This window comes from Zerene cesonia, chromosome 20 (assembly GCF_012273895.1).
Source record: "Zerene cesonia ecotype Mississippi chromosome 20, Zerene_cesonia_1.1, whole genome shotgun sequence".
NCBI lineage: Eukaryota > Metazoa > Arthropoda > Insecta > Lepidoptera > Pieridae > Zerene > Zerene cesonia.
In genome coordinates this window covers 5,674,924-5,702,389 of record NC_052121.1, presented here as the reverse complement: position 1 = coordinate 5,702,389, position 27,466 = coordinate 5,674,924, and the positions used below count along the sequence as shown (strand labels likewise).

At 33.1% G+C, this 27,466-nt stretch overlaps 1 protein-coding gene across 8 annotated transcripts in view; it reads right to left on the bottom strand.

Moving 5' to 3' along the window:
• The window catches only part of LOC119835101 (RNA binding protein fox-1 homolog 1-like), a 36,154-nt gene extending 9,018 nt beyond the window's left edge, over positions 1-27,136 (bottom strand). For 4 of the 8 annotated variants that reach the window (XM_038359724.1, XM_038359725.1, XM_038359726.1 and 1 more), the window contains exons 1-8: positions 26,803-27,136; positions 15,792-15,836; positions 5,924-6,175; positions 5,352-5,624; positions 5,209-5,262; positions 2,364-2,456; positions 1,599-1,653; positions 480-500 (exon numbers count right to left, since the gene is read on the bottom strand). In XM_038359724.1, the coding sequence (XP_038215652.1) occupies positions 480-500; positions 1,599-1,653; positions 2,364-2,456; positions 5,209-5,262; positions 5,352-5,624; positions 5,924-6,175; positions 15,792-15,836; positions 26,803-26,814 (805 nt within the window). In that variant the 5' untranslated portion in view covers positions 26,815-27,136. The remainder of the gene's footprint in view (positions 1-479; positions 501-1,598; positions 1,654-2,363; positions 2,457-5,208; positions 5,263-5,351; positions 5,625-5,923; positions 6,176-15,791; positions 15,837-26,802) is intronic. The other 4 variants (XM_038359728.1, XM_038359730.1, XM_038359731.1 and 1 more) reach the window with 2 other exon arrangements.
• Between the last annotated feature and the right edge of the window lie 330 nt (positions 27,137-27,466).

Sequence of the window (27,466 nt, the reverse complement as noted above, 5' to 3'; positions counted from 1 at the left end):
GTTGGCGAAATGTTACATTATGAGAATTTCTTAACTTTTACTTCGATCATACCGAGTTTCTTTAAACAAAACTCACAATTAGACAATAAATCTACGTTGCTATGAACTATTCACTAAAATGCAGTTCGAATTACTAGAATAATCGAAAGAATTATTGACATCGAATGTATCAGTATCAAGGCCATGCCACATTACAGCACGACTGAAATCACGAAAATGCTCACCACCGTGCGATCGATTAACACATTCCTACTCTCTGATCTAAAAAAGCATGGCCGTTAAATCCAATTTATACAAATGCCGTAAAAATCAATTTATGACATGACAACATCTCATCGAGCAAAATAACTAAACCATATCCCACCACATAAGTAAGGAAAGATCATGCTCGAATGAATGTTATAAAAGATGTAATCGCGGAAGCTGTCATCGATCAGTAATATTCGTACAATGATAATAACAAAACATTGCTTTCTCACCTTCCGGCCACTGGACACACACTGAAACAAATTCAGTAATTATAAATACAATTTCGGGTTCAATACAATTAGCAAAAATGTAAATCTAAACAAAGAAGACGAATCTAGAAGACATTCTCTACAACAGGATTGAAATATAGTGCAGATTGAGATCATTCCAGAAACGTCGAAACAGAAACTAATTTTATATAAATATTAAAAATTTGAACGATTATTATCTAACAAGCTGACTAATGTTGGTGTTATCCGATCAAACGCGTGTTATCAGGCATATGCGACACTGGACTTAGCCTTCGTTTGGTGTCTTTGTTTAAGCAATATTCAGAGGAAAAAGCGCTTGATTAATAACGTGAATCCTCTTAAGAAAGGGATTCATTTACAATTTGAAAAACAACGTATGTAAATGTTATATGTATAAGTCGGAACGATGACAAAACAAAGAATACAAATATAATGGAATGTAAAAAAAAAGTTAAAGAACAGAAACTGAAGTCAAAACTATCTGGTAACGACAATCGATACTTATTCACGGTTTTTTTGGCCAAGATAATTCACGGAACTTCCCATAATTTATATGATAAGTTTATATCGTGCTGCGTGTTGTTTACAGTATACTTGTATTTATGCAACTGTGCTATATCAATGACTTGTCGCGAAAGTCAACGCAAGTGTCAACGCAAGATTAGAAAATCTTTGTGTTGATTTTAAAATAACATTATACACGTAAAGGCTACGTCCAATGTCCAGATTGGGCTCATTCTCTAAGTAGCATTCATCTAATAGCATTCCCACAAGGTTCTATGCAACATGAAGTGGACAGCTGGACACAGAAAACATGGACAACACCGATTCGTATAATGCCTGTTCTCACCAAGAGTGGGAATTGATCCATTTCTAGCCAGAATATCTGGATGGGTTGAAAGAAATGCCAAGATGCATTACATTCGGTAAATACACATTTTATGTTATTATTATATTTTAACAGGACTAATTGAATTATTAGTACATGTAACACAAATTTAAGTGAAGTGCGCCTCATGGAAATGTGGTAATCATGTTATTCTCGATCTATGCAATATTATCAGTAATAGATTTCATAATGTATTATTGTTTTCTTACCGTTTGGCACTGCTGGGGGTTTCTTTGTCTGCACTCGGGCGGTGGCATTATTTACCTGATACGGGAAGTAAATAATATGTCAAACAAAATCTAACTCGTGCTGGACGCATCAAACGAGATAAATAAAAAACAAATATTTAAAGTTAGAAGAAAGATTCAAACTATAAATTATAAACATCAAAAAAGAAAATTTAATAATAATTGAGGTTGCTCAGGATTCGAACCCAAGAATTATAACATGATTGATTCTAATGAAACAGTAACGAAACGAAGATCTGCAAAAATCAACTTTTTTATTACAAGTTGCTTATATAGAAACATAAATGGGTAGTTACTATTTGTAAAATAGTATGACAATGTCATAGTAGTCGATGTTTTATAGCATAAAAAATATTATACAGTAGGAGTGTTAATAATGTAAAATAAATAAACAAAAAAAGGAAATCGAAAGTAAGTATAGATAGCTTATAGAGTGTATTTTGGTATTCTTACCTCGTCGACATGAGACGGTACGGTTCGTTCTACATTCTCTGTGAGACTCTCTCATTCGATCGGCATATTAAATGACCGTCTAGAGAGTAAAGGGACAAAATAAATAAGGTTTGTTTACGGATTAGATAAGACGGCGGCATACTTAGTGCTAATATGCACTAGCATGGCAGTAACTACAGAGCAGACGAGCGCAGGTTGCGGTGGGCGGTGGGCGGTAGGAGCGGGATGTTAAAGTTACAGTGCTACGGATGGTATTCATTGATTCATGCACACCTCTATCTTTCTGCCCTCAACCACGGTGCCGTGTAGACGCTCTCGTGCTCGCTCCGCATCACCACTATTTGCGAATGTTACAAAACCGAATCCCTGCATGCAAGACAGACAAAACATGCATTAAAAACAGCGTCGCTCAAAAAACAACGTGCAACAAAAATTAACATATATATGCATTGCATATTATTCAAGTAATACTAGTTAAAATGTTGACAAAAACGTTATATTTTCGATTACGTTGATAGTTTGAGCGGTATCTAGAGCTGAATGGGTACACATAAGCGTTTGGATTACAGTACATTGATACATAAAATAATTGGACCTAGCTGTTTGGAAAACGTTTCGATAGCTTGAAATATTTCTCTTCGGGACATCGTATTATTGATAGACACTACGTTTTTTCTAGTAATCCATATGTGAAATGTTAGCTGCAATTTGTTCTATAAAAGTCATCGCTCATGCAGGAAACTAAAGAAAACTAAATTTGGCTAAGCAAATAATAGAGTATTACTTAGGCAAGAACTTACTTTTGACTGTAATTGAATTATATCATCGTTCAAACAGATACAGATGGTTGCGAACAACGATCCGTATTTCGTTTTAATAAGAAGCATTTCACTATTTTGTGTCATGATATATATATACACTAACACGCATATGTCCGCAAATCTCTGACAAAAATAGTGCTTACATTTACAGTGCTTTAGAATCTATAAATAATATATTTATATATATTTTTTAAGCGATAAAATAATATTTGTTTACGATGTATAGGTAATATCATAATATAGTTTATTCATATTAAGTAAATTATACATATAATACTCATAAACTTAAAAGGTATTAAAATTACATTTAATGACAATCGATCGTGCTTAGGAGAACTAATTTAAAATACATGGTGATAACCCATAGATACAAAAAGCAGCTAGCACAGCACACAATACAGTGGAAAATAGACCAGTTGTGAAAGTGGCAAACAAGTCGCTGATCGTACGTAATAACGCTTACACTTATTAAAGCATGACAGCTCTATTATTATAAAAAATGCCATTCTGAGTGCAACAATTTGTACATTAACAATAATCTGGGCAGAGAGAAAGAGATAGAAAAAATAAGGGAAGGAAGAGACTATGTAGTAAGCGAGGGCGCCGCGTCTTCCGACGAGTGGCCGGTGTTAACGTGATCCGAACGCCAACCAAGTAGCGGCGAGGACACAACTCAACCCGTCACACGAGAGACTAATGACATACGATCGAGACAAAGCCACTCTAAATGATGCACCAAATGTTACTTCTAGGAAATACTTCATTGACAAAATAAACACATTTTTAAGGGTCAGCGAAGTATACATGCCCAAAACTAATGAATTATGTTCCCTGGTTAGGAAAAGCGCATGACTGAGAAAACTAGTAATTAACAAAATAGACAGAAATATTAACATAACCGATCTAAAAGACTGTATTAAAATACAAATCAGAATGCCTCGTCATCCAAACTGCACTGGATTTAGAAAAAAAAAGAATGAAACCATCAATTATACATACAGCTACATAAGTAACACTAATTTTCAGTGCCATAAATCCGTAATTAAAACACACACACTAATGCAGTTTGGGTGACATTATCGTTTCATTAGTGATGAATAATAGAGCTGTCCTCAAAATGACTTCGAATATCAGCTGTTATAGTGACGATGCATCATTCTCTAATACTGCATATCCAATGTGAGGCATTGAAGAAAAATAACTTGGAGCTATTATATCAAAAGAGTAAAATACGTTTAGACATGAGCGAGCATGGACTACTTAGGGACGGTCACCAAACTGACACAAGGAAAGCAGTAAACACGAAAAAGCGGTCAATTCAATCAAATAGTTAAATTATTTCGTATTGACTTATGACCGATCATATTTGTGTAGGGGATTTAACAGACTTGTTTTCTGAGAATATCGCAGAATCACAAAATTTATACTGGCTGTTATCAGCTATGTCGGTGAAACACTTTTAATGCGAGTTGATCCTCAAGCTCAACAGAATTATATGTAGTAAGATTAATTTAAAAATGTATATGCAAATTATATGCTTGAAGCATTAATAGTATTTCCCCGCCACAAGTAGATTACGTTAAATTTAATTTGTATTAATTATTATATTAAAAGTTTTTGAAAATGATTATTATTATTATATGTCAATATACAATGCAATTAGAGATACTGCACCAAACATTAAAAACCATTAATGCAATGAGAAGGAAATACTCTTAAAAGATTAATATTTAATCCAAGCCCATTTGCCTAAGACTAAGCGAGGATTTAGAATATCAAATATTGTCTAAGAAACAAGTAATTTAAATATTAAACCTAGTTTGGGCAGCAATTTATCAAATAGTAAATAGTTATTGTTACCGTGAACAGTAACTTAATCACCCTGAATTCAATAACAATAACTATGATAATAACATACTTATAAGTTACAGGAATAAGCTCATAAATTCCTAGTTAAATTTATACAAAAATTTTTAATTCATTTAATTAGTATTCATTAGAACTAATTTCTTGAAATTTAAAATGTGCATTACAACTTATTCCCGTATTTCACTTAAAGAAACAATACAACAGTATAAATAATAAAAATGTTTCAGTACAAATGTTATTGAAAAATTGTATATTAATTATGTGAATTCATTGAATTGAAAAAGCTTTATGTTTATTAATGTGATTATATTGCTTCTGAAAGTATATTTAACATTATTGACTTCTCGTTTCAGAAAGAGGCTACATTGAAATCCATACGAAATGGATTTCAGCGAGCCACTCGATGAATATGAAGAAGACGCGCTTACCTTGGAGCCACGTTCGTTGAAGATAATTTCTACATCAAGTATTGTGCCATATTGCTGGAAGGTAAAATATTTACATTTAAAATCGATTTCTAAACATAAAACATAATGGAAGGGTCATGCCGTGCGTAAAGAGAGAGACTCACCCCGAACATGTTTCTCAGGTCTGGATCTCTAAATCTGAAGGGTATATTGGAGACGTGCAGGCGTTTCGGTTGTGATGCTTGGGAGACGGGTACGAGATTTTTCTCCGCGGAGGAAGTGGTGGTGGTCGCGTTTGCGGCGACGGCTGCGCTGACGGCCGCGGCGGCCGCGTGCGCCGCCGCCGCCTGCTGCGCTACCGCGGCCGCCGCCTGCTGAGCCACCACTGCTGCTACATTTACCGACTTGTTTTCATCCGACGCTTCGCTTTCACTCTGCTGTAAATCATTATATTTAACCTTTAATATGTTAAAGTACAACAAATGAAAGAGAAAATCAAATGAGTATGTTGGCATAAAATTTCTTTGTTGTCATTTACGTGATAACGTTATTAATATTATAGCGAGTTAATTGCGCGTATGCTTCACTTATATCAAGAACACAAGGAGCGTAAACAAACGTATAAATCAAACGTTAACGTCTGTATAAAAGTAATGTAGAGTTCATTACATTCAAACCATCAAAGTTCAACTAGTGAACGTGATGCTATATATTAAATTGAGTTGGCGATACGTACTGTGCTCGTATTGTGACTTTCTGTAGAATTTTGTGTGCTGTGTGTTTGTGAGTTCGGTTGGGGTGAGAAGTTGCCGGGAGGTAAGGGCGCCGGTGGAGGTGGGCCCTCGCTCTTGACGATCGAGGGCTGTGGCGCGGTGGCCGTGTCTGCTTTCACACCAGCTAAGTCCCCGTTTGCCGCAAACTGTGCCGCCGCAGCCGCAGCCGCCGCCGCCGCAGGGAACGGGGTCGCCATGCCCGTTCCCACCATGTGCTGAAATTGTGCGATGTCTCATTAAAACATGTTGATAGATAATCACTTTTTTATAGAAATACAAAAATAGTTCTCTAATAGTTCATTGTGAACATTGTGGAATCAAGCCAGATTATATCCGATGCGATGCCCATAGCGTATTGCATAACAATTACTATAAAAAAAAATCGTACAATGTTTCTATTATGTAAATAAAATAATAATTATTATAATATAATATTTTACAATAAAACATACTTGTACAGACCCTCACTGTTCAAAAAACTAATTACCATGTTAAAGGATATAAATAAACATATTAAAATATCTAAGGCAACAATCACGCTCTGCTTGGTCATGTAATGAACTGGGTACTCAGATTTCCATACAGTAATAGCTGTAGGTTCTGTTTACGTTTCCAGAAATACAACATCAGCTTATATGCAGCAGAGATAAATGAAGGTTAAAGGAAAGGTAAACATCATTATAGATTTCAAAACAAACAATATCGTTGTTTAGATGACTTTTAACCGTCTTATTCGGGGATTTGGAAACCCTTAATTATAACTACGCAAGAAATAAACGAGTACACCAATTATCCTGCAAATTGCGCGTGGGTGTAGCTGCAGGCAAATAACAAGACAAATATTATATGGGACGTAATATATCAATGTTGTGACATGGAGCAAATTTAAAGCATCCACTTCAGGGACGCGGCCTATACTAATTCTGTCGCAATAAATACACCTACTACTTATAGTTGACGTTTCTGGGCTACGAATCGAATTATTGACATCGAGCACTGGTGCCAAAACTCGAGTAAAACGACACATAGGTATTCGTTAGACATATTTGATTCGATGATTACGATTATAGGTTTTAATTACGACGTTTAATAACTGATGTTACATGCACTATAAATATGAAGTGCATATACAGTATGTTTTTACAAAGAATCATGCATGACCACCACAGATTAAAAAAAACTAACAACGTTCACAATGTTGTTATATTAGAGCAGGCATGAGCAAACTATAATTTAATGAATGATATAAATAATGTTCAAAATATACGTATTTTCTAAAAGAAAAACTGTTCACAATGTCAATTAAATATAAAGAAATGTAACTTAGACAACTATCCACCCAGAATATTTTTATTCATTGTACTACCCTAAATTCTCGTAGCAATCCAAATTAAATTGTGCTCGCCCACTCTACCGCTGCCTACCCGAAATCTATCAAGCTTTCATGATTAAGGATACCGTTTTCAGGGAAAACTTTCTCTTACATAAACCCTTGTTTGGAAGAAGGTGTAGAATAATATATTGGGCAATTGTTGATTATATATTGTGTTCGGAGTGATGTATTATAGAACTAATAACAATATATAATGTTTGCGTTACAATTATCATGAATATGAAGGTGCAATTAATATCGACTCAGACAACATACTACTAATATTTAAAAACTGTAATATTCCCAATAGAGTCAGCTCTGTTTTATGTCGGGAATAGAGCGCATTAGACGCGAGGAAGCGAGAAAATTAGGAAGTGGTTATTGGTCACAATTGCGACTGCTCCTGACCGCGTTCCATGAGCACTTGTTAACTAGCACCGCAGCTGTCGATGTTGTGGTGAAATATTTTGTATCAAATATAATAATGTATTTTGACTAAGTTAATTTCAGCTAATATTGCGTTTGAATTTAAAACTTACTAAACCTACTGGCTCAGCCCAGCAATGTTCGTGCCGATGTTGTCATTTCAAAACAACAAAATTCACGCAAAACTTCATTAATGGTACTTTTTATTAACAGGCACAAAGCGAAGCAATAAACCATTTATGAATACAGAGGAAAATCTTACAATGCCAGGCAATATAAAAAAAAAACATCAAAATGAATACATTTTCCATGAATAGCACAATTTTGGTCTTATTGTACGTTAACAATGGTTTCGCTCGATGAAAAGGCGTTCATAGGTTCATTTTGAAGGCAGCTCCTGTCGCTTCGAAAATAACTAGTGTGGTGTAGTTCGACAAACATATTAAAGAATTTTCGCGTCATATATAAAATACAGATAGAAATTTTCCCGCGTACAGTTATCTTAGGTGTACTCTTCATACAAACTCACGTACAACAAACGATCTTTGTTGAACAATATTTTCCTTTGATGCTTTGAAACTGTATTCTGTATTATGAAACTGACAAAGTGATACTAAACGTGATTTAGAAATTCCAATAAGGCTGTTTAATATCTACAGACTGATGAAATATTGTCGCAATTTATATGTAGCATGTACCATGCTGGTCTTTCTATACATATCTAGTTTAGACACTCAATGTTATGACGTCGTAAACAAAGTAATATCTATGACAAGAGGTCGTGAAAGTAACATTATTACATTTCAGAATTTCCAAGCGTCGCTGCTTTTCCTGCAGTATTAGAAATAAATACGTGGTAAGACATCACATATATGTAATGACTATAATTTAGCAGAATGTAATGGTAACAAGGGGTTATGCGAAACTAACTGAAGAGCCGCGCTCGCTCGCTTGTCGCGGAACGAAGAGCTCTCAGGTTATGAATTCCAAGTGTCTACCACAATACTCACGTTGTTCCACTTTTCTATGCATTGCTATGGGCAACAAAGAACAAATACTACGATTTCGGCGAATTTTGGTTGGTTTTTTGTATATTTATTTCACCTACAAAAGTATTGATAAATTAATATGAAACGAACCTTGCCCTATTACAGTGAAAGTCGTGTACAAATATAAAATTACAATTGGGAATCCATTAGCAAACCAAGACTCTTTCATAATCTTATGTATTTATTGTTTGAGATAAGAAAACTGTTTACAGATCTAGCAGGGCAAATAACGTCAATAGACGCACGTTCAATACCACCCTTGAAGGTCATGGGTATAACTTGAAACAGCCAAGTAATAAACTGAAGTAAAAGTTAAAACGATCAGCATCCTAGCGGTGCGCCACCCGCCGTCTAATCACATCCGGCGCTGGGGCGGCCGCGTAAACAAACTGACTTTTTTATAGACGTTCTGTGTTTCATCGTACGTTCAACCGTCAGGCTTGTTTAGTCTCAGTAATTCTCCAAAAGCACGTAATCTGTAAACATTACCTCCCGAAAGGTATTTTTCGGGCGAATCGTTTTATCTTAAATTTTTGTTATATGTACAATATGTGAAGGATATTTATGATAACAAAGATGTTTAAAAATATTTATCTTACGTGATGAAATATAGTTCTAAAGAATATTCTAGGGATGTAGGAAACCGAACAACATGGCAGTCGCAGTACGCACAACAAGATAATTATATTAAAGACAATGAAACGTAATTGATATTAACTGGATCAAGCATGTGGTGGACGGTTCGTCATGCTGAGTTACTACAATAATTACTATCAAAGGGGCAAGTTAATTTTGTCACATGATTAAAAACTATGTTTAGCTATGTATAATGGACGATTATTATGGATCTATGTCGACGATATAAAATACTATATAATGATACGATAAAATTTGTCAGTAGTACTATTACTGACAGTCGAGTCTATAACGATTTAAAAGTGAGGTTTATCATAATATATACCATTTAAGAAGACTTGCAGGTCAGTATTGTATCTACTTAAAATCGGTCAAAGTTCGACCTTAATATTATCACTTGCGTCTCTAGCGTCGCGTTGCGTAGTAATTTTAGGTACGAAATGGCAGCACAATTTATATATTATACCCAGTTTCAGATATTCCAAGCTTATATAACTTATTGATTAATATTCAACACTTTGAAATTCGGTACGTGACTAAGGGAGCATTAAGAGTATTTAGTGAGGCTCCTTCTCTGCAAGTATCTGTGGAAGTTTTATTACGAAAAGATTTTTCTTCTTCTAATAATACAGAAGCAGCAAAAATAATATAAATATTCCTATAGGTATATAGAGCGAAATCGATTAAGAATCAAAGATCTAAGTTACAGTTATACAATACTGAAAATATTATGCGGATTGAACGAAAGATTTCTATTATGTATAAATTCAAAAATAATATTTCGCACATGGATACGATATTTAAATGTGCATCTAATATTACAAATGAATTCAGTATGATGATAAAAATTACTTTATAAATTAACATTATAAAGTTGGTTTGACGAATCCTTTAGGACTTTCATTAGGACAATTTATAAGTGAATTGCGAATTTGCAATACGAAGAATAGTAACATCCAACTATAGTACGTTTAAGCAATGGGTTTAGGCAAGCTCTAAACAATTTCATACAAGGATGAAACATATTTGAATATATTCTACACACAACAAATTTATAATGGTACGGTCATGCAAAACTCGCGAGGATCAGAACAATTTTCTCATTTTCTCTCATTCGTAAGTAGAAAATTGCACACTTATTTAAGTGTGGAGGCGTAATTACAGATTGAGTACCTTTTTTAAAGGAACACTTTACGTATTTTGAGTATGGATCTACGCTAAATCTCATAATATAGTAATAAACTGTTATAAGATTTTCACTCAATTCTATACATAATGATAGATCCGGTATGGTAACAAAAACAATATTAAGAATAGGTAATGATCTGTATCTATGATAATATTCAACAATTTAGAGTTATTTTTATAGAAATTGAGCAATTTAATACAATTTAGTACCGCAAAGTTATCATAAAAGAGTTTCATATTAATATTATGTTCGTAAAAGGTAGCGATAGCAGTGTTCTCGAGATGGCTGAAATAGCCTCCTTCCGGCGAGCGCATCCGCCAGCCGCCACACAGTTAGAATTTCACACAGCATCAATTAATAAGATCTAACTCTGATACAAAAGGGTAAATTATAAAGTGGAATCGTTTGTGAATTTGTAAAATACAGAACCGACTTTAGAACTCATTTTACCAATATACGGCAACTTTATCTGTGATCGCAGGCTGTACTTAGTTTTGTTTTCATCCCGGGTCTAACCGGGCAAAGTCGGGATGTATGGCATGTAAAGCCATATTTAAGTTAAAGGTGAAATAAATGGAAAATATAACGCGCGGTTGTTCAATAAAGCCTAGAACTATGCCAATTACTGGAAAACACATAGGCCGTGATAGCTGGCACAGATCACAACATAACAATGCATCTACTTTTTCCATCCTACTACGGAACTCTACTAGCACGTAAAAACTCATACGGGCGTATGCAATCGCTCAGGCAAGAATTAATGCAATCAATGAACTTTTTGTCCCCTACTGGGTCGAGATAAAGGGAGTAGAATTATTGGTGTGTAAAATTGAAATATAGCCGTTGTTCTAGTTAAAATGCTTTGGCCATCGTTACGTTTAATTCGTTCCAACCAGTGATTGATTGTGTATTGAGCAACCTCATATTGTTTATTATATGAAGTTAGTTAGATCTTACTTTACATTGCATTATATACATTTACTTTTATACTTAACAATTATATTATAAATGAAGACTAAGCATTCCATAAGCGTAAATAAAAATAAAAAAGAATTTCATTCAATTAATGTGAATATTACGCAGACGAGCGCCAAACGTTATTTTAAATGTATAATGTATGCAAATATAATACAGGACTGCAAAGCTCATCACAATGACGCACCTACACTATATCTACCGATCCACAATCAACATTTAATGCTCGAGCCTTCTGTTTCAGAATAATACAGACTTTACATGTAATATGTCCTTAATTTCATAAAATACTATTTTTTGTGTGTAAGTTTAAGGCAAATTATAGAACAAATAAATATTTTTAGTTTAGTGTGAGAGGTCAAAGGTGTCAAAAGAAACAGTACTATTGATTGCTATTATTGATTTGTGTCTAGATGAACAAATAGCAATCGTCAAGGTACTTACAGTTTCTATATTATTCACACTTATTACAAACATAAGTGTAAAATTATGAACCTACTTATTTTGTAACTTTATTTTGTCAAAGATTGAATTCTAAAAGGGAAATGTAAAACGATCATAAAAGAGAAGAAGTAAATTTACATCAGGAAATCAGCTGGAGCGAAGCAATCTTTGAAACTGCACCCGAGGTGTGTTACCTACTCTGTTTTATGGGTCGCCGCTCCTGTTAATTAAGTCCTTTATACTTTGTAGTGCTCTCTATTTATTTATATAATAAAACCAGTCTTTATTTTTGAAGTACTGTGTAATACGTTTCAAACAGGCTTTGCATTTGCATTTAATTTCAAACGCAAGTTTTATATCTTGGTGATTTAAGCAAACGATAACGTTGCTTATGCTCATTAATCAAAAAGTCGTTTTTCTAATTGAGACGAATATGTGCATATGTTCGGTTACTAAAAGGAATTTCTCTGGCACGCATCTACATACAAATCGCGTTGTTGTCACGCTACGTCTATAGAAAGCATTCATATTAAGGTTATTGCGTATGGAAATTGCTTATTAAATCACCAATTAATAATTAATTATTGTTATTTTTCCAGAAGCGGAAGTTATTGTTTGGTTCGTATATTATAACGTAAGTTATTGACTTCACACAACTATCGTAACGTTCAAACAGGTACAAACATTTGTCGGTAAGATTGAGGTCAAATGTTTTGCGAAACTGCACTTCATGGTGTCAGTGGGCCGCCGCGGCCGTACCAACTGCCGACTACTTACTTCCATGTAATGCACAACAAACAGGTTCATGTTGCATTGAATCTAGACTCCAGGCGGCAAATTAATTATCATCTGTGAGTAGAAAGTCACAGACGATAAAAGAGAACTTTTATATTTGAAACTAGCTTCCCACCCGCAGTTTCATCCGCGTATTCAAAGGAAATTCCACTAGGAATGAGACAGTCTAGCCCTCATAACTATATCGAGATTAAAAAAACTCTCCGTTGCGACCTGCTAAAGACTAACTTTATAATACTTATAAAAATAACTTTGTAATATTAGTATATTACTATAATGATAAACATATATTGTGCCGTGACTTATTTCAAACTTAAATAATTATGTGTATTTAAGTAGGACCTACGGTAACAAAATTATTCATAAATATAAATAGATTATTTCTAAATTAAAGAATCCAAATAAAAGGCAAAAGTTAGTGCGGTCGGTAATCCGGACTGACAGGAATCTGGCGAGCTGGCTCCCTGAAACCGTCACCTACGGGAATTATCGATCTTATTTGAGCTTGATTAACTCGAACGTTGTCGACGTGCTAATAATATCTCAACTCTGGCACCGGTCCAGGAGAGGCCTTAATGGTACTTCGATCATAACAACTTTCAAAGGTTACACTCTCACCGAATTTGTCTACGACACTACGTTAAGCCTTGATGGATAAATCGCGCAATAATGTAGAATTCAAGTATCATTACTTTACGAGTACACAATGCAACGTTTGAAATAAATGAGTACTAATGATCACACTTAAAAAAAAATGTGCAATCCTAACTCAATATTTGACACAACAAGACTTAGCGAGATACCAAGAAAAATATACATTTTTTGCACAAGTCTGATCCATTTTAGTATTTACTAATATTTAGTATCCCAAAAATGCGATAAGTAATAAACATCTTGTAATCATATTTTACTCTTTATACATAGAATCAAACGCGCCCCAAGCAAGTCTCTTTCATATAACGCTACTGTAATTAAATACTTTTGAATAACACGTGTGCGTCGTTAACATTAATTTGTGGCAATTTTTAGTTCTTAATTTTAGAATCTTGTATTCGACAAGCGCCGACAAATTCAAGTTGGATAGAATATAATTGTAATAATTTCATATTTGTAAGTACTGTAACCAGATGTAGAGGTGAATTAAGTTTAAAAAATAAATTAAATATAAAAAATTTATAATTTATGTGCTCTGCCTCTTCTTGGCAAAAAAAATGCTGGTCGAAAATATAATAAGCTACACATGTTTATTTGTAATTTTGAATGTGGGAGTCAAGCACACTGCGGCATGAATTGGGCCAGCTCGCACCGGGGAACCACACCCCCACCGAAGATCAGCATGAAACTACTACTGTTTCGTGAGTGGGGGAGCCGAATATTCCATTCCTTACCCTTCCAGTTTTCTCACCAATGTTTATTTTAGCCCAAACCTTTTAAAGGAGTGTTGTTTAGCAATTTAATTTTTTTATTTAGTTTATAGGCGGTGGTAGCGCTTACATTCAGGCGACCTACCAGCTCTTTTGCCGACTATGACATAAAAAAAATACAAATTTGATAACTATTTAAAGGTGGACTTCATAACCCAATTGAAAATCATTCAAGATACCACTATCCATTGCCGAACATGTGAAAAGAAAAGATTAATATCATTTAAATTTATCTTTTATACGGCTCCACATATCCGATTGTTGGCTCTGCCTGTTTAATATTTTCTGATGTGTAATTGAGTGAGTGAATATAAAAACAGACGCGACTCGCATGTTAATCAACGTAAGAATTCAACCTTTACGTCTCTACTACGCGCTTCATATATATAAAGGAGATAACGAGTACATGAAAGCTAGTTTTTAAAATAAAACACTTAAAACATTTAAACAATACATTAAGAAGAAGTTGTTTGTGCTTATTTTTTCTTTAATAATTTTGAATAAAATTATTACTATAGACGAAACAAAACAAAAATTAAAATTTGACCGTCGCGCGGTCAAGGTATTTGTTGTAAATATCATACAGTGATGGTAAGAATTAATAGCCTGTCTTTATCGGTCAGCGTATTAACTTGTTTCATCTGACTAGCCATTAGTAAACGTGTACCAGTATTTTTGAGTCTCAGGGCCAAGACCTTATAAGTTGTACGAATAGTACCTTATTACTTTTGCGCTTAAGCTTTTGTATATGCTCGATTTACTTTAATATTAACAGACAAGTATAAGATCTTTATATTTATATGCATCATATGGAAGTTGATATAAACACCCGATATTCATCTGTAATATAAAGAGTTAAGGTGTATCTTTGTGTACATACATGATGTGTTTAATATATTTAAAAAAAACGTTAACATTCAAATCGGGTGTGCGTTAGAGGTTGTGTCACGTTCACCATACTAAGGTCTGTAAATGTAATACTCGCGCCAAAAATATATTTATATGTGGTTATACCTAGTTACACGCGTGGCAACCTCAAAGATTATAAATATTTAAGTCATGATAGCTAAGACACGTAGATACAAAAAAAAACACCGTATCTGGCCGTATCTATGAATTACTTAGTGTAGTCGTAATATCATTTATTTAGTGTTAATATAATAGCCTGAGTCTGCTTTGACTGACTAAACGAATCTCCTTTTACTGCATTAACGATTCAATAATTAATCAAATAATTAATATTTTCTATACAAATATTACTGCAATATAAGGCAACGGAATTAATGATTAATAAAACCAAACGAAAGAGACAGTAGAAAAGAACCTCCTTCACTTTTAGGAACGACGGTTAAAAATGTCGAAGATGCATGCAAATAATATTTACACTACATGAACATTATTAATCGCTAATTTGTTACAACCATATAATAACGCTACACATAAAATAAATAGTTCCCCCAAATATTATTTAAGTACACATTCAAAGCACAAACATGCTAATAAAAGTTCAAATATAAATACCAGTAAGGTCGGTGTTCCTGTATCGATGACATTGCCGTTACTCACCTGAAAATAAAAGAAAACATTTATTAATAATTTATACATTATTTTTACGAAAACAAAATCTGTAATTTCCACTGAACGCGACACGGATAATACAAACAATAAAACTTGTTAATTATAATAAATTATTATTAAAGTATGATAACAATCGTATCTTTTTCTAGCATTTGGGTTTGCGCAAGGACTCCACGGGAACAATAGGTACACCAACAACTGCAATTCTTTTTCACTTGTTTTTTTTATTAAAATATTTGCTCTTTAATAAAGATCTATTTCATTGTTGATGCACCCACACACAGTGGCATGTTAAATACAATAGAATGGTACATTTTTATCTCCGCTTTTAACGATTAATATTTTTTTATACATTTTATACTTTTTTTGAATATGAGATCCGCAATGACAACTAGCTTTTATGATACAGCTTCAATTTTAATTTGAACGTTTATACGTGCATTGAATATAAAGTATATCACATGATAGTTTTTCTCTATCCCATTCTTGATAGTGTTTAAAACAACCACGAACTTGTTGGATTCAATCTCTCTAAACCATATAAGTATCTAAACGTAAGTATGTATTGCAAAGCAAGCATTAGGTACATGTTCGTACATCAGCATAGGTAGTGACATTCGCGATTCGAGCTGCGCTGGCAATAGCCCAAATATTTTTCATGTGCCGACTTCAGTCTGGGATAACTGGCTCTGTTCACTCTCTCTATCTGAATACATTTACATCAAAACACTGCATAAAAAATTATCGAGTTCAGGATAATAGGCTAGAAAACAAACTTCTTTGCTCTATTCTATAAAAATCTGCATAAACGTACTTATAAAATAAAGATTTAAATTGAAGGTATTGATAACCATTTCTGCTATTGTATACAAATATTTGTGAATGTCAAAAAAATTATAGTAGGGAAACCAAATGCCTATATTTTGTGCAAGTTTGTTACGAATGTTTTTATATTACACCTTCTAAAATTGTTAATTTTGCCAAAAAAACCTAATATCTAATAAATTGATCGAACGCAGTATTCTTAGTTTGCTTTAAATTTGATAATTTTGAAAATTTATTGTTATATTCTTAGATAAATTACACGCAAATTATAAACATTCAAACTTACATTCACTAAACAAGCGCAGCACATAAATTATCATTTTGCGGTCGGTTATTATTAATACAGGTAGCCTACCAGATGCACAAAGCTCTTGAAAGATAGAGTATATTCTACGTAATCAAATTGCTTCGAGAAACAACAAAATTAGAAATAGCGTTTTGGCGAACATAAAATAAGTTATATAGTAGCTTAAATTATGTTGATATGTTATGCTTCAATTATACAGTAGATGGAGGATAATAATTTAATGAATATTTTGGTTTAATTGTACTATACCAGTAATGCTCATAGATACTGAAAATTCACAGTGATATTTTGAAAGTGTATGTAGGGCATGGCGATTAAGCAGTCTAATAATTCATCTTTGGGCAAATCGATAAGTATATAACACTTTTTCTTTCTTCTTTCAATAACCCAAATATCATCTTCAAACCATTAAACTTAGCAAATGTAATGCAAGAGCTATTCAATATTGATAAAGACTAAAAGGTTTTCATGATATCATATAAATAATACAATTACAAACGTATTTAAATACAACATTTTCCACATGATTAATGGTGTGCACGCGTGTGAACGCGGTTAAACAGTGCGCGTTAATTTTCACTGCAGCGGTAATGGCATCGCGCCGCTAACTTGCGCGTCCATCGAACGTAAAAATATTGGCAGCAATACCCCTAGCTGCGGCATGCGCTTGCGCACAATTAAGCCGCCAACAGGTATTTCCGAACTGGTTCGCCTTCAAATACCAACTACATGCAATGCGATACCCGAATTGCTGTGGATGTAAAATAAAAACGAAAGTATCCTTTCATGCAAGTAACTAACGGCCTATCTCAAAAGCTCGCGTAACTAACTGTTGAATATTAGACACATTTAACGGCTATATATCACAGTCATAAAACAATTCATAGCATATATATTGAAATATCATATAATATGAAGTAATATGGTTGTATGCAGGCGTTAATTTATGTTAATAGTTAATATCTATTATTCAACTATAGCAAAGTTTACTATGAAATCTTGATAAATCCTAAAACCTTATGTCAGCATTCAACCCTTTCTTAGTTAAACGTACCAAATGCTTCAAATGAATAAATAATCCGTTGTTCAGACTGCCTTTATCAAACTCATACGTTAAGATTAGTATAAGTCGTATAAGCTTTAAAGATCATATTTATAGTTTAGTTAAATTGCATCTACAGAATCTACTGAATTTAAATAAAAACTCTATGAAATTATTATTATAAAGACGTTAAATATTCTTCCAATTCTTCTTATATACTGTTAAGAAAACCTGAGATAAAATAGATATACATAATGGACTAATTATAATGAAAAATGTAAATAGATAATAAATAGAACGATAAGCGACCACAACACTCAAAGACCACTACTCGGTTTATTTTCGAACATAATTGCAGCCATTAACTTTGCCTCTGCCCAAGTTTAATTGCAAATATAAGTTTAACGACTTTCTATTAAAATAAAAGTTTTATAGCTTTTTATTCTATTTTTTAATGTTAACGCATAAATTTCAAACTTTTTATTAGTAGAAACTGATGGGATTCTATTTATCATCGTAAAACATGGCGAGGAAGTAGTATAATAATAGATCTAAAAGACTAGTCCGCTTTTCTCTGATACCGCCAAAAATTATACAAATCCAACAAGCTAAAAATCATTTAAATCGAATCAGCCGTTCTTGACTCATCAATTATTTTAATGATTAGAAATTATAATAATTAACAGACAAATATATACATTCATAATATATGGATTAAGTCAAAATTAAATGACGGTCTTTAGTGTTAAGCGCGCGACTGTTACTACCGGAGCGTACCTATAGGGTTACAAAAATGGTCCGTCGGGCTGCCGAAGGCTTATTACCTATTTCTCCACAAAGAAACTTGATCAGCACTGAGAGAGCAGATGTGAGTTGCACCTGCATTTATACCCAGATTGTAATGGAACACTGACCCCTCAGGACGTTTTGTTTTGCACAATTGTAAATTAATTATTCAAACACATTTATTTATACTGCTATTTGAATACATAATTGACATGAATAATATTATTATTTTTTAATCTAATAAAGCATGATTTAATATTTTATATTAAGAGGATTTTACAAGGACATATAGGATGGTTTTAATTGAATAATCATTCATGGGTATTTTTACTGAGTTAGTCACAACGAAGTAATTGTATGTATGGTTTGGTTGTAATCTCTAGTCTTAAAAATAAATAAATTCTTTTCATAAATATCATTGCAATATTTTCGAAGTTTTGGTTGTCCATAAACCAATTATACTACAATTTTTAATGATGATTCAACTGAAATGTAACTCTTCAAAAATACAACAATTGAAGATTTCAAATTAACCTACACGACCCTAACAGACCGCACTGTTTTAAATGATTTAGCGTATTCGAATAAGACGCAGACAGTAAAGAAATCATTGGTCCACGTAAACACATTGAAACATTAATTATTCTCTATCAGTTGATAGCGTGACCTCGTTATCTGACCGTAAACAAGAATCAACGCACGATGTCCTTATGTAGCGAGAAAACAGTACTATGGGGACATTAATTTAAAATACGTATCACAATGTTGCTATTTGAAAACAATACAATGCATGTTTATGATTTGTGAAATAAATATTTTAATGCGTTCTTCTACGTATTGCAATAGTTAATTAAATAGGAGAATTATGATTATATTGAAATGTTAGTGTTATCTCTTTTAAATATTAGTTGTTGTGATGTAGAAGGTAAATAAACAGTATAGCATTACTTATTGATAGTACTGTAAGGTTATGACATAAAGCATTGCTTTACAAAATGGACAACATTTTATCATAATAATGTTATGTTTTCCTTCTTGAAGTGTTAGATTATTTTCTTTAAAACACTAACTAAATCATACCCGAAATAGGTTTTAATGGATGAATAAATTCTTGGAAAAAATTAATAAACAAAGAGTAAGCATTTCTAAAGGAATAAAATCGTGAATAAAACTTGAATTCGAGTGTAACATTTTCAATGAACAAAGTTACAAAGACTGAATTTGTGAAGAATTGAATTGAAAGATAAACGAAATAACATGCTGTTGAACGGCTTCTTAATCAACTGAACAAAAGAGCAGTATTTAATACTATTTCGAGCTCAATGTTACAATTAACTTCTTTATTTCAATATTGAGTTTACGAGTTCTTTTTTTTTTCATTGTACCACGGCGATTATTTCTAACGTACACAGATGTCATAACTTAGCAACAGACATCTAAGAACGCTAATAGATAACAACTACAATGATAAACATAATAATATTTCCATGATATAGCGCGATCAAGAATGTAAATCGTAACATATATTATAGCTCTAATGTCGCCGACCGCGACGGCCGTGTGATACGATGGCGTTTAACTCGCTATCTGCGACGCTGCTGGGCCCGAGCCAAATTGACCAAAAGATTCTTTTAAATAAATACGAAAGCTGTGTGTAGTTATTTCAATGATATTGATATAATCGAATTAATAATCCGTGTATTGTGAATTGAATTATTGCAGTGGTTGTTGATAATTATATACTTCAAAACGAAGAGACGAATATGGAAAATGTATTACACTCATATTTCATTTCGTATTTTATAAAAATATTCTCAATTATCTTAGAAGACTAGTTGTACTAGTTGAAACAATAAAAAAGAAAAATGTAAATTTTCCTCTGTCGCCTACATATTTATTAAACTAAAAATATTAATGAATATTGTTAATATATTTTGTTCGTAATAAATAAGTCTATTATCTCTTCCATATTGACAATATAATACATAAAGAAAAACAATTATCTAATTACTGCATTACGAGATGATACATGTTGTTAAAAAGGCAACATAGGCACTACATAACTTTCTAGACGTAAAAAAACCTTTTTCAAACTATTTACTGAATTCTATGAAGGCATTTTTTCATACTGACGAATGTAGTGATTTATATTTCCTTTCACGTCATATAAATCGTACCTGCTTTCGCATTTGAAATCATAACGGATACTACCAATCGTAAAGCTACTTAATGCAAATAGAGATTCAATGGACTTTATTTGTCGATGTCCACAATATGAATGTAAGTAGGTAAATTATCTTAAGCACAGTATTTTTTGTCCTAATATAAAAAGAACCAAACCACAAACCGTAATTGAGTAAACAATGCGAAAAAGTTAAACAATACAAAAAATGTATATGAATAGAGGTTTGTTTGCTATAAATCAAATAAAAAATATATCAAGATTTTATAAAACACTAAAACATTATAAGTCCGGTAGTACTATTTATTGATTAATTATATGTATAAACAGAAAAAATAAGAATGCATGGCAAACATACTTAAAAAATAAGCGTAGATTAAAAATGATTTTAATCCGCTTATTAACTACCCAGTTTCACACAGTGATAATACCGTTATATGCGTTTACATTGTCAAGCGAACTATAAAGTCCATACTTTAAAAAAATTAAAACTGCAGTATGGGAAAATTACAAACTTTTTCAAAAAGTAAAGGCCGGTTTTAAGCAGTAATGTAACGCTAAAAGCGCAATTAACTTGGTCTGTTGATTTTTGTCTGTCAACGAGCTGACTCCGAGACAAATGAATCGCTGCACCGACGCACTGCCAGATAAATTTTACACAAAGAACGAAGCCATGCTCATTTTCCCGGTCTATATTAAGGAACGTTATACTCTATTCTATCGTACGAAATTGTATGAACGAGTGCGAGAAGTTGTATAATTATACTGCGCATTTATCCTGGTAAGTAAAAGTTCACTTTATTTTTCGTCAAAAAATATGGCGCTGCCTCGACATTGATAAAAATATATTGTGATAGGGGTTAGGTACCCATAAAAAATTCTAAACATACTATATGTTTAAGCCCAGCGCAAAGAGACGGTTATTATAAGTTTGACGTCAATATGTGTCTATCTGTATGTGTGTGTCTTTCTGTCTTTCTGCCTTTGGCATCGTATCTTTCCAATAGATGGACCGACATCAATTCGCTTTTATTTCACTTGAGAGCCTTGCGATCTTTCTTAGCTATGACGAAAATCAGTCAAAGAGGGCGGAAATATCGCATTAAATTTTCACAATTTCCTAAATATGAGTATGAAATAACATGGTTTAACTAGTAAAATACTAAAACCAACAACTCAAAATGGTGAGGGGTTTGCTGAGTTTTAATTAAATTTGTATTATTATTGTTAGTGAATAAAACACAACTAAATCAAATGTGTATATCTAATGAGTCTAGATTTTATAATGCATAAAACTTATTACTATGGATAAAAATTTATACATAGAATTATTGTTCATAAAACTTTCACAAAGTATGACCGGCTTCTCATATAAAAACTTAACACAAAACTTAATACAAAACTTCATAATAATGAAAAATTAATGACGTTATACTTAATACCTACTACAAGTACAGATACTTTAATTAACTTTAATCAAATGTTTGTTAGCATTCAACAGTATGTAAATATTGTTTACTAATTTTTTCTGAATAAGGAAGTAATTACTAATTACTTAAGAAGTTAAGTTCATGTATCATGTTAAATTTATCACATTGGCATTTGTTATTTATTCAAATAGAAGCAAAAACAAAATCAAAAGATATCAAAAATACGAAACGTTATTCAATAATATATTTTGGTAACGTTGATTTACTATTATGAAAAGCATTTTTCAGATACGGATAAGATAAAATAAATAAAACTATTTAAAGGAACGGTAAACGTCCAACTATAAAGTATTTCAGGACAATAACGACGCATTAATCTTCAAAACATAATTCAAACAATACCGAAGAGATAGTGTATTAAAGCTTGGAAACAAAAGAATAGAGTCTATAATTATAGCTGCATTTTAAAGTAAAACGCGTATTATGCATGTTACTTGTTTTTTATTCATTTTAATTTTATGCGTCCACATCTAGACGCCGTTATTTATACGTTGTCTAGCGATTCGCTCTGGATTCGCACGGGCACCCGTGCAAGCCGGATGGGGTCATAATAATTCTATAAAATTGCACAATTATACTTATATATGTTATATATATGTTACGCTCACAGACCGAAAACACACATTGAACGAGAAAATTGCTCACAACGCGTTATGGTCACAGTAAATGATCCACATCGCGAAATTCGTGTAATGACTATTGAAAACTCTCACGACGCGTTGTGCCAATGAATAAATGCCATGACGCGTTGTGACACATGACCAAGTCGGCTGTTATACTTGAAAACAATTTTAAATTGTCGAAAAAAAGAATTATACCTATCTTGAATGACCCATTTCTATTTAAAAATAATAATATAAATTAATTGCATAGTTTTAAAAATCGTAGCATACACAGGGAAACGAGGGGAAGCCACTTTGTTTGATACTATGTTAGTGAATTCATACAAACAGATTCTTTACTAAAATGTTACATTTATTTCTCCTTACTATGAGCTATGCATATGGAATGTCATCTGTATTGTTGTGAAAATCATTATCTAATCTGCGAACAGTATTGAAATTCTTTGTGAGCATTGAAGCTTTAGGTTAAATATTTTGATGTATGAGTGTTATAAAACTATGCCACACTATAGATAATAGGTTATTATTTATTAGTGACTATGTGATATACACAATATTTTAACTCAATGTTGTTTCTAATATTTGCGTCCTTGATTATCTATTTTAGGATGTTTAATATTTTTATAAATTGAAGGGAACAGTTGTGTTTATATGAACAATCAGTTAAAGAGATGTTGAGTATTGCACAAAAAAACCCCTTTGATCTATAAATGTTTCTAAAAATGACGTACCTACTTCAATAGGCATAAATGTATAAATTACCATTTTATCATAACGTTAGGAATAGATTAATATCGTTAGTAATATAGTATAGTATTATCAAGTTATATAACACAATCCTTAGTGGAGATTCGACAGTGACTGTGTGTCTGTCTCTTCCTCACGCCTAAATCACTGCACCGATTTGGATAAAATGCAGTAGTATGAGACCTGAGTACCTTACAAAGGTACTAACGTTGGACTTAGCTACTTAGTTTTAATACCGAAAACCCCAATACGGCAACGGAAACTATACGGATGAAACTACCCAGGACCGTCTATCTATTCCTTTGACCACTTTTAAAATATAAGGTATACAAAGTAAACACAAACACGATAAAATTGGTGAAAACTTAACAAGAAAGAGACAAAACATGGTACCGATGGTGTATTTCTTAGAATTCGGCAGCTATTTGCCTACCTGCGACTCAACATTAACATCCGCAAGCAGGTAGCGGCGAGCAGGGCCGACCCAACAGAACAGAAGTGAATAAATAACCATGAACACTAAATTGTGAACAAAGGGCTGTATAAGAATAATTTGCTCACATTATCGTCTGCTTGACGTGTTCACCTTGGAACGTTGAACGGGTTCCCATAATCATCCCTTCTTTGTGGCGAAATTACTTTTCAAGTGAGTGCCGTGGCTATTATTTTTGCGCAAAGCCGACGATATTGAGGCTACTTTTGATGCAGTTTTAGAAAAAATACATACTTTGTTTATATTGAGTTTCATATTTACATAAATAATGCATTTCAACACAGATTGTTTCATTCCATTATATTTCTTCATCAAAATATCAAGTTATACGAGAAAATATATGTACGTCGCTCAGTCACTACGTGTATTGCGCACTCTCATATCCCTCATCCCTCATCCTGTTTCAGCACCGCTATGAACACCTGATCGCATCCGATTCGGAGCCAATCAAAAGCAAAAGCGTATAAAAGTGGAATCGTTACACCTACTATCGATTTGCAATGAATGTCGTATTTAATTCTTTACATATCCCTCCAACCTCCTCGTAATACAAAGAATGAATGTTAAAATAGATACCTACCTCTGTTTAGAATATTAATACCATCATTACGTGCTGTCTTAGGATTACTGTCTAAGCCAGTCAGTCCCTCACAAAGTGGACGATAACCCTCTATTGAGGGTGCTGAAGGCCTAGAGGGGGGCAGTAAAAGGTCCAGCATGGCTGATTTTTTTATTTTTTTAACTGAATATTGCGCGCAACATCTATAAAACTACTCCAAATATTACTCGTGGGAAGCCGCGCGTAAAAACAAGCATTTTTTATAAAATGTTATAAAATTGTTTTCGTGTTAATAGTCATTTTATTAGCTAATTTCTTAATTTTTCTATAAGTGTGGGGGGAGGTTGCTGAAAAATATTTTTTTAATAGAGGCGAATAACTTTGAGCACCATTGGTCTAAGCCAGAGCACCATTGGACTTTGTTGGATTTAAACCCTTATACTCAATATATCATTCGATCGATGTTTCCATCATATTAGATAAATATACCTACGAAATATAGTAAATATAACATAGTACCTCACTGAACCTTAGTTAATTGTGTACATTGAAGACAACATTTATAAGGGCGTACCTGGGTATATTAGGTATAACGGCGTTATAACAATACAAGCACAAAATAAAGATTTATGACTTCAGTGTGACCAATTATGAGTGTCAGAAACTAACGGGGTCATAGGCCACTTCGAATGACGAAAAAAATTGTGATTGGAGTTAAATAGAGGATGGAAATTATGGGAACGGCTGTGGCGCGACAAAATAAAGTGTACGCATGTGACGCCGAGGACTGTAAACTAGTTGTGTATATAGTATTTTATGACACAAAAGTTAAAACCATTCAAATCATGGGACTATTACGCAGAATTGTATTATTAAAACAAAATTATATAATATATTACTAAAAAATATCACTATCTACTTTATTTATTTATTTCTTATATACGAGCTATTTCGCTGCGAAAGAAGCGTTTGAACGATCTTCATAAAATTAGTTTCGTTTAACAGGGTGATGTAGGATGTAGGCCGGTATTCGTCTCATGCATTGCTACACAATCTGAGGGGCGACTGGGCTAAAAATAATACGGCTGAGCTAAATACGCGAAAATGGTAACATATAATACTACATATACATACACAATTTAATCATACCATACAATGGTATAACATACTTATTTATCCAAAATATAAATAATCATTTTGTTACGCACTATTTACGATATAGGAGATGAGTAGTGATTTTACGAACTATCTTTCTCTCTCGAACCAATACCAACTGTAATTCCCTAGAAAGAAACGACAACAATGGATTCATTCACAGTTCAATGTCACAACAATGGATTGTCTGGAGCGAGTTGTTAATAAGGCTATAGATTAATTTAGGAATATTATAATGATACATATGCTGTAACTTCTCATAAAAACAAAGCATAATCTTTGTAAACATATTTGGCTGGATGTAATCTTTTCCTTCCAACCACGGATAAATCAAGGAACTTGTAAATTAAAGGTGAGCGTCCTTTATAAATAAACGATAGTTAATGCACGGATTGCTACATAACTACAACAATCAACACATTATAGTCGCTATTGCCCGTTTTCCGCACGATACACAGCAACTTCACTCGGCAACTTCACTTTAAACGTTTGGCCAGAGCTAAAATCTCGTCTGAATATTTTTACTTTCGTGTTTAATTTTATAGTCTATATATAAATGTATCATTTAAAACCAATCGTTTATCCCGAGGCGTCCATGTAAGCCCGGTAACGCCATGCGCCGTAATATTCTTAGAAAATACAATTGTTTTGATAAGCTTCTCAGATGTATATACCTGTTATAAGCTCCTTACACAATTCAAAAAGCATATTCATATTATATTAGTAAAAATATGTAGGTACTTACAGGATAGTACATCCCCTGCGGCGGCAAAAAAAAGGCCCCTGAACCCCACAGCTTGCCGTTTGTAATAACTTTATCTTACACAAAAATACACTCCACGTCCGCCTTTTGTACTGGGCGTTAACTTCACACCACAAAAGTTATAAATTTGTAGAATTCATGAGTATTCTCTTGAAAATATAATTTTTATAAAATATAAAACGAAATTGGAAATTTAAGGTTATGAAGATATAGCGCTAAGAAACGCGCTATAGCACTGAAAGCGGTTGACGTCGATGTGCAACAACGGACGGGCACGCGTGGCGACTCAACGAACTCGTGCGAACCGCCGCCCGTGTGAAAGAGAGAGAAGAATGTGCGTCGCAGATCGGCTACACAGCCTGGGAGAAGCTATGTATCTATCCTTATCTGACTTATTCAACGACCAGCTGCACCGTTCTTACTTCATTATGTAGAATGTTCATTGTGTACTGTGTAGAACTTACTCAGTTTCAAGATACAGATAATAATAATTACTACTCTTGTTTATAAGCATTCATTACTGAAGTACTGCTTCATTAATAATACCAACGACATTATTATTGAAATAACGTTGATATCCAAAGTTTTCTTTAAAACGATATACTTTAAAATTTTCATTTGCATCAACGTTAAGGAGCTGGTTAAG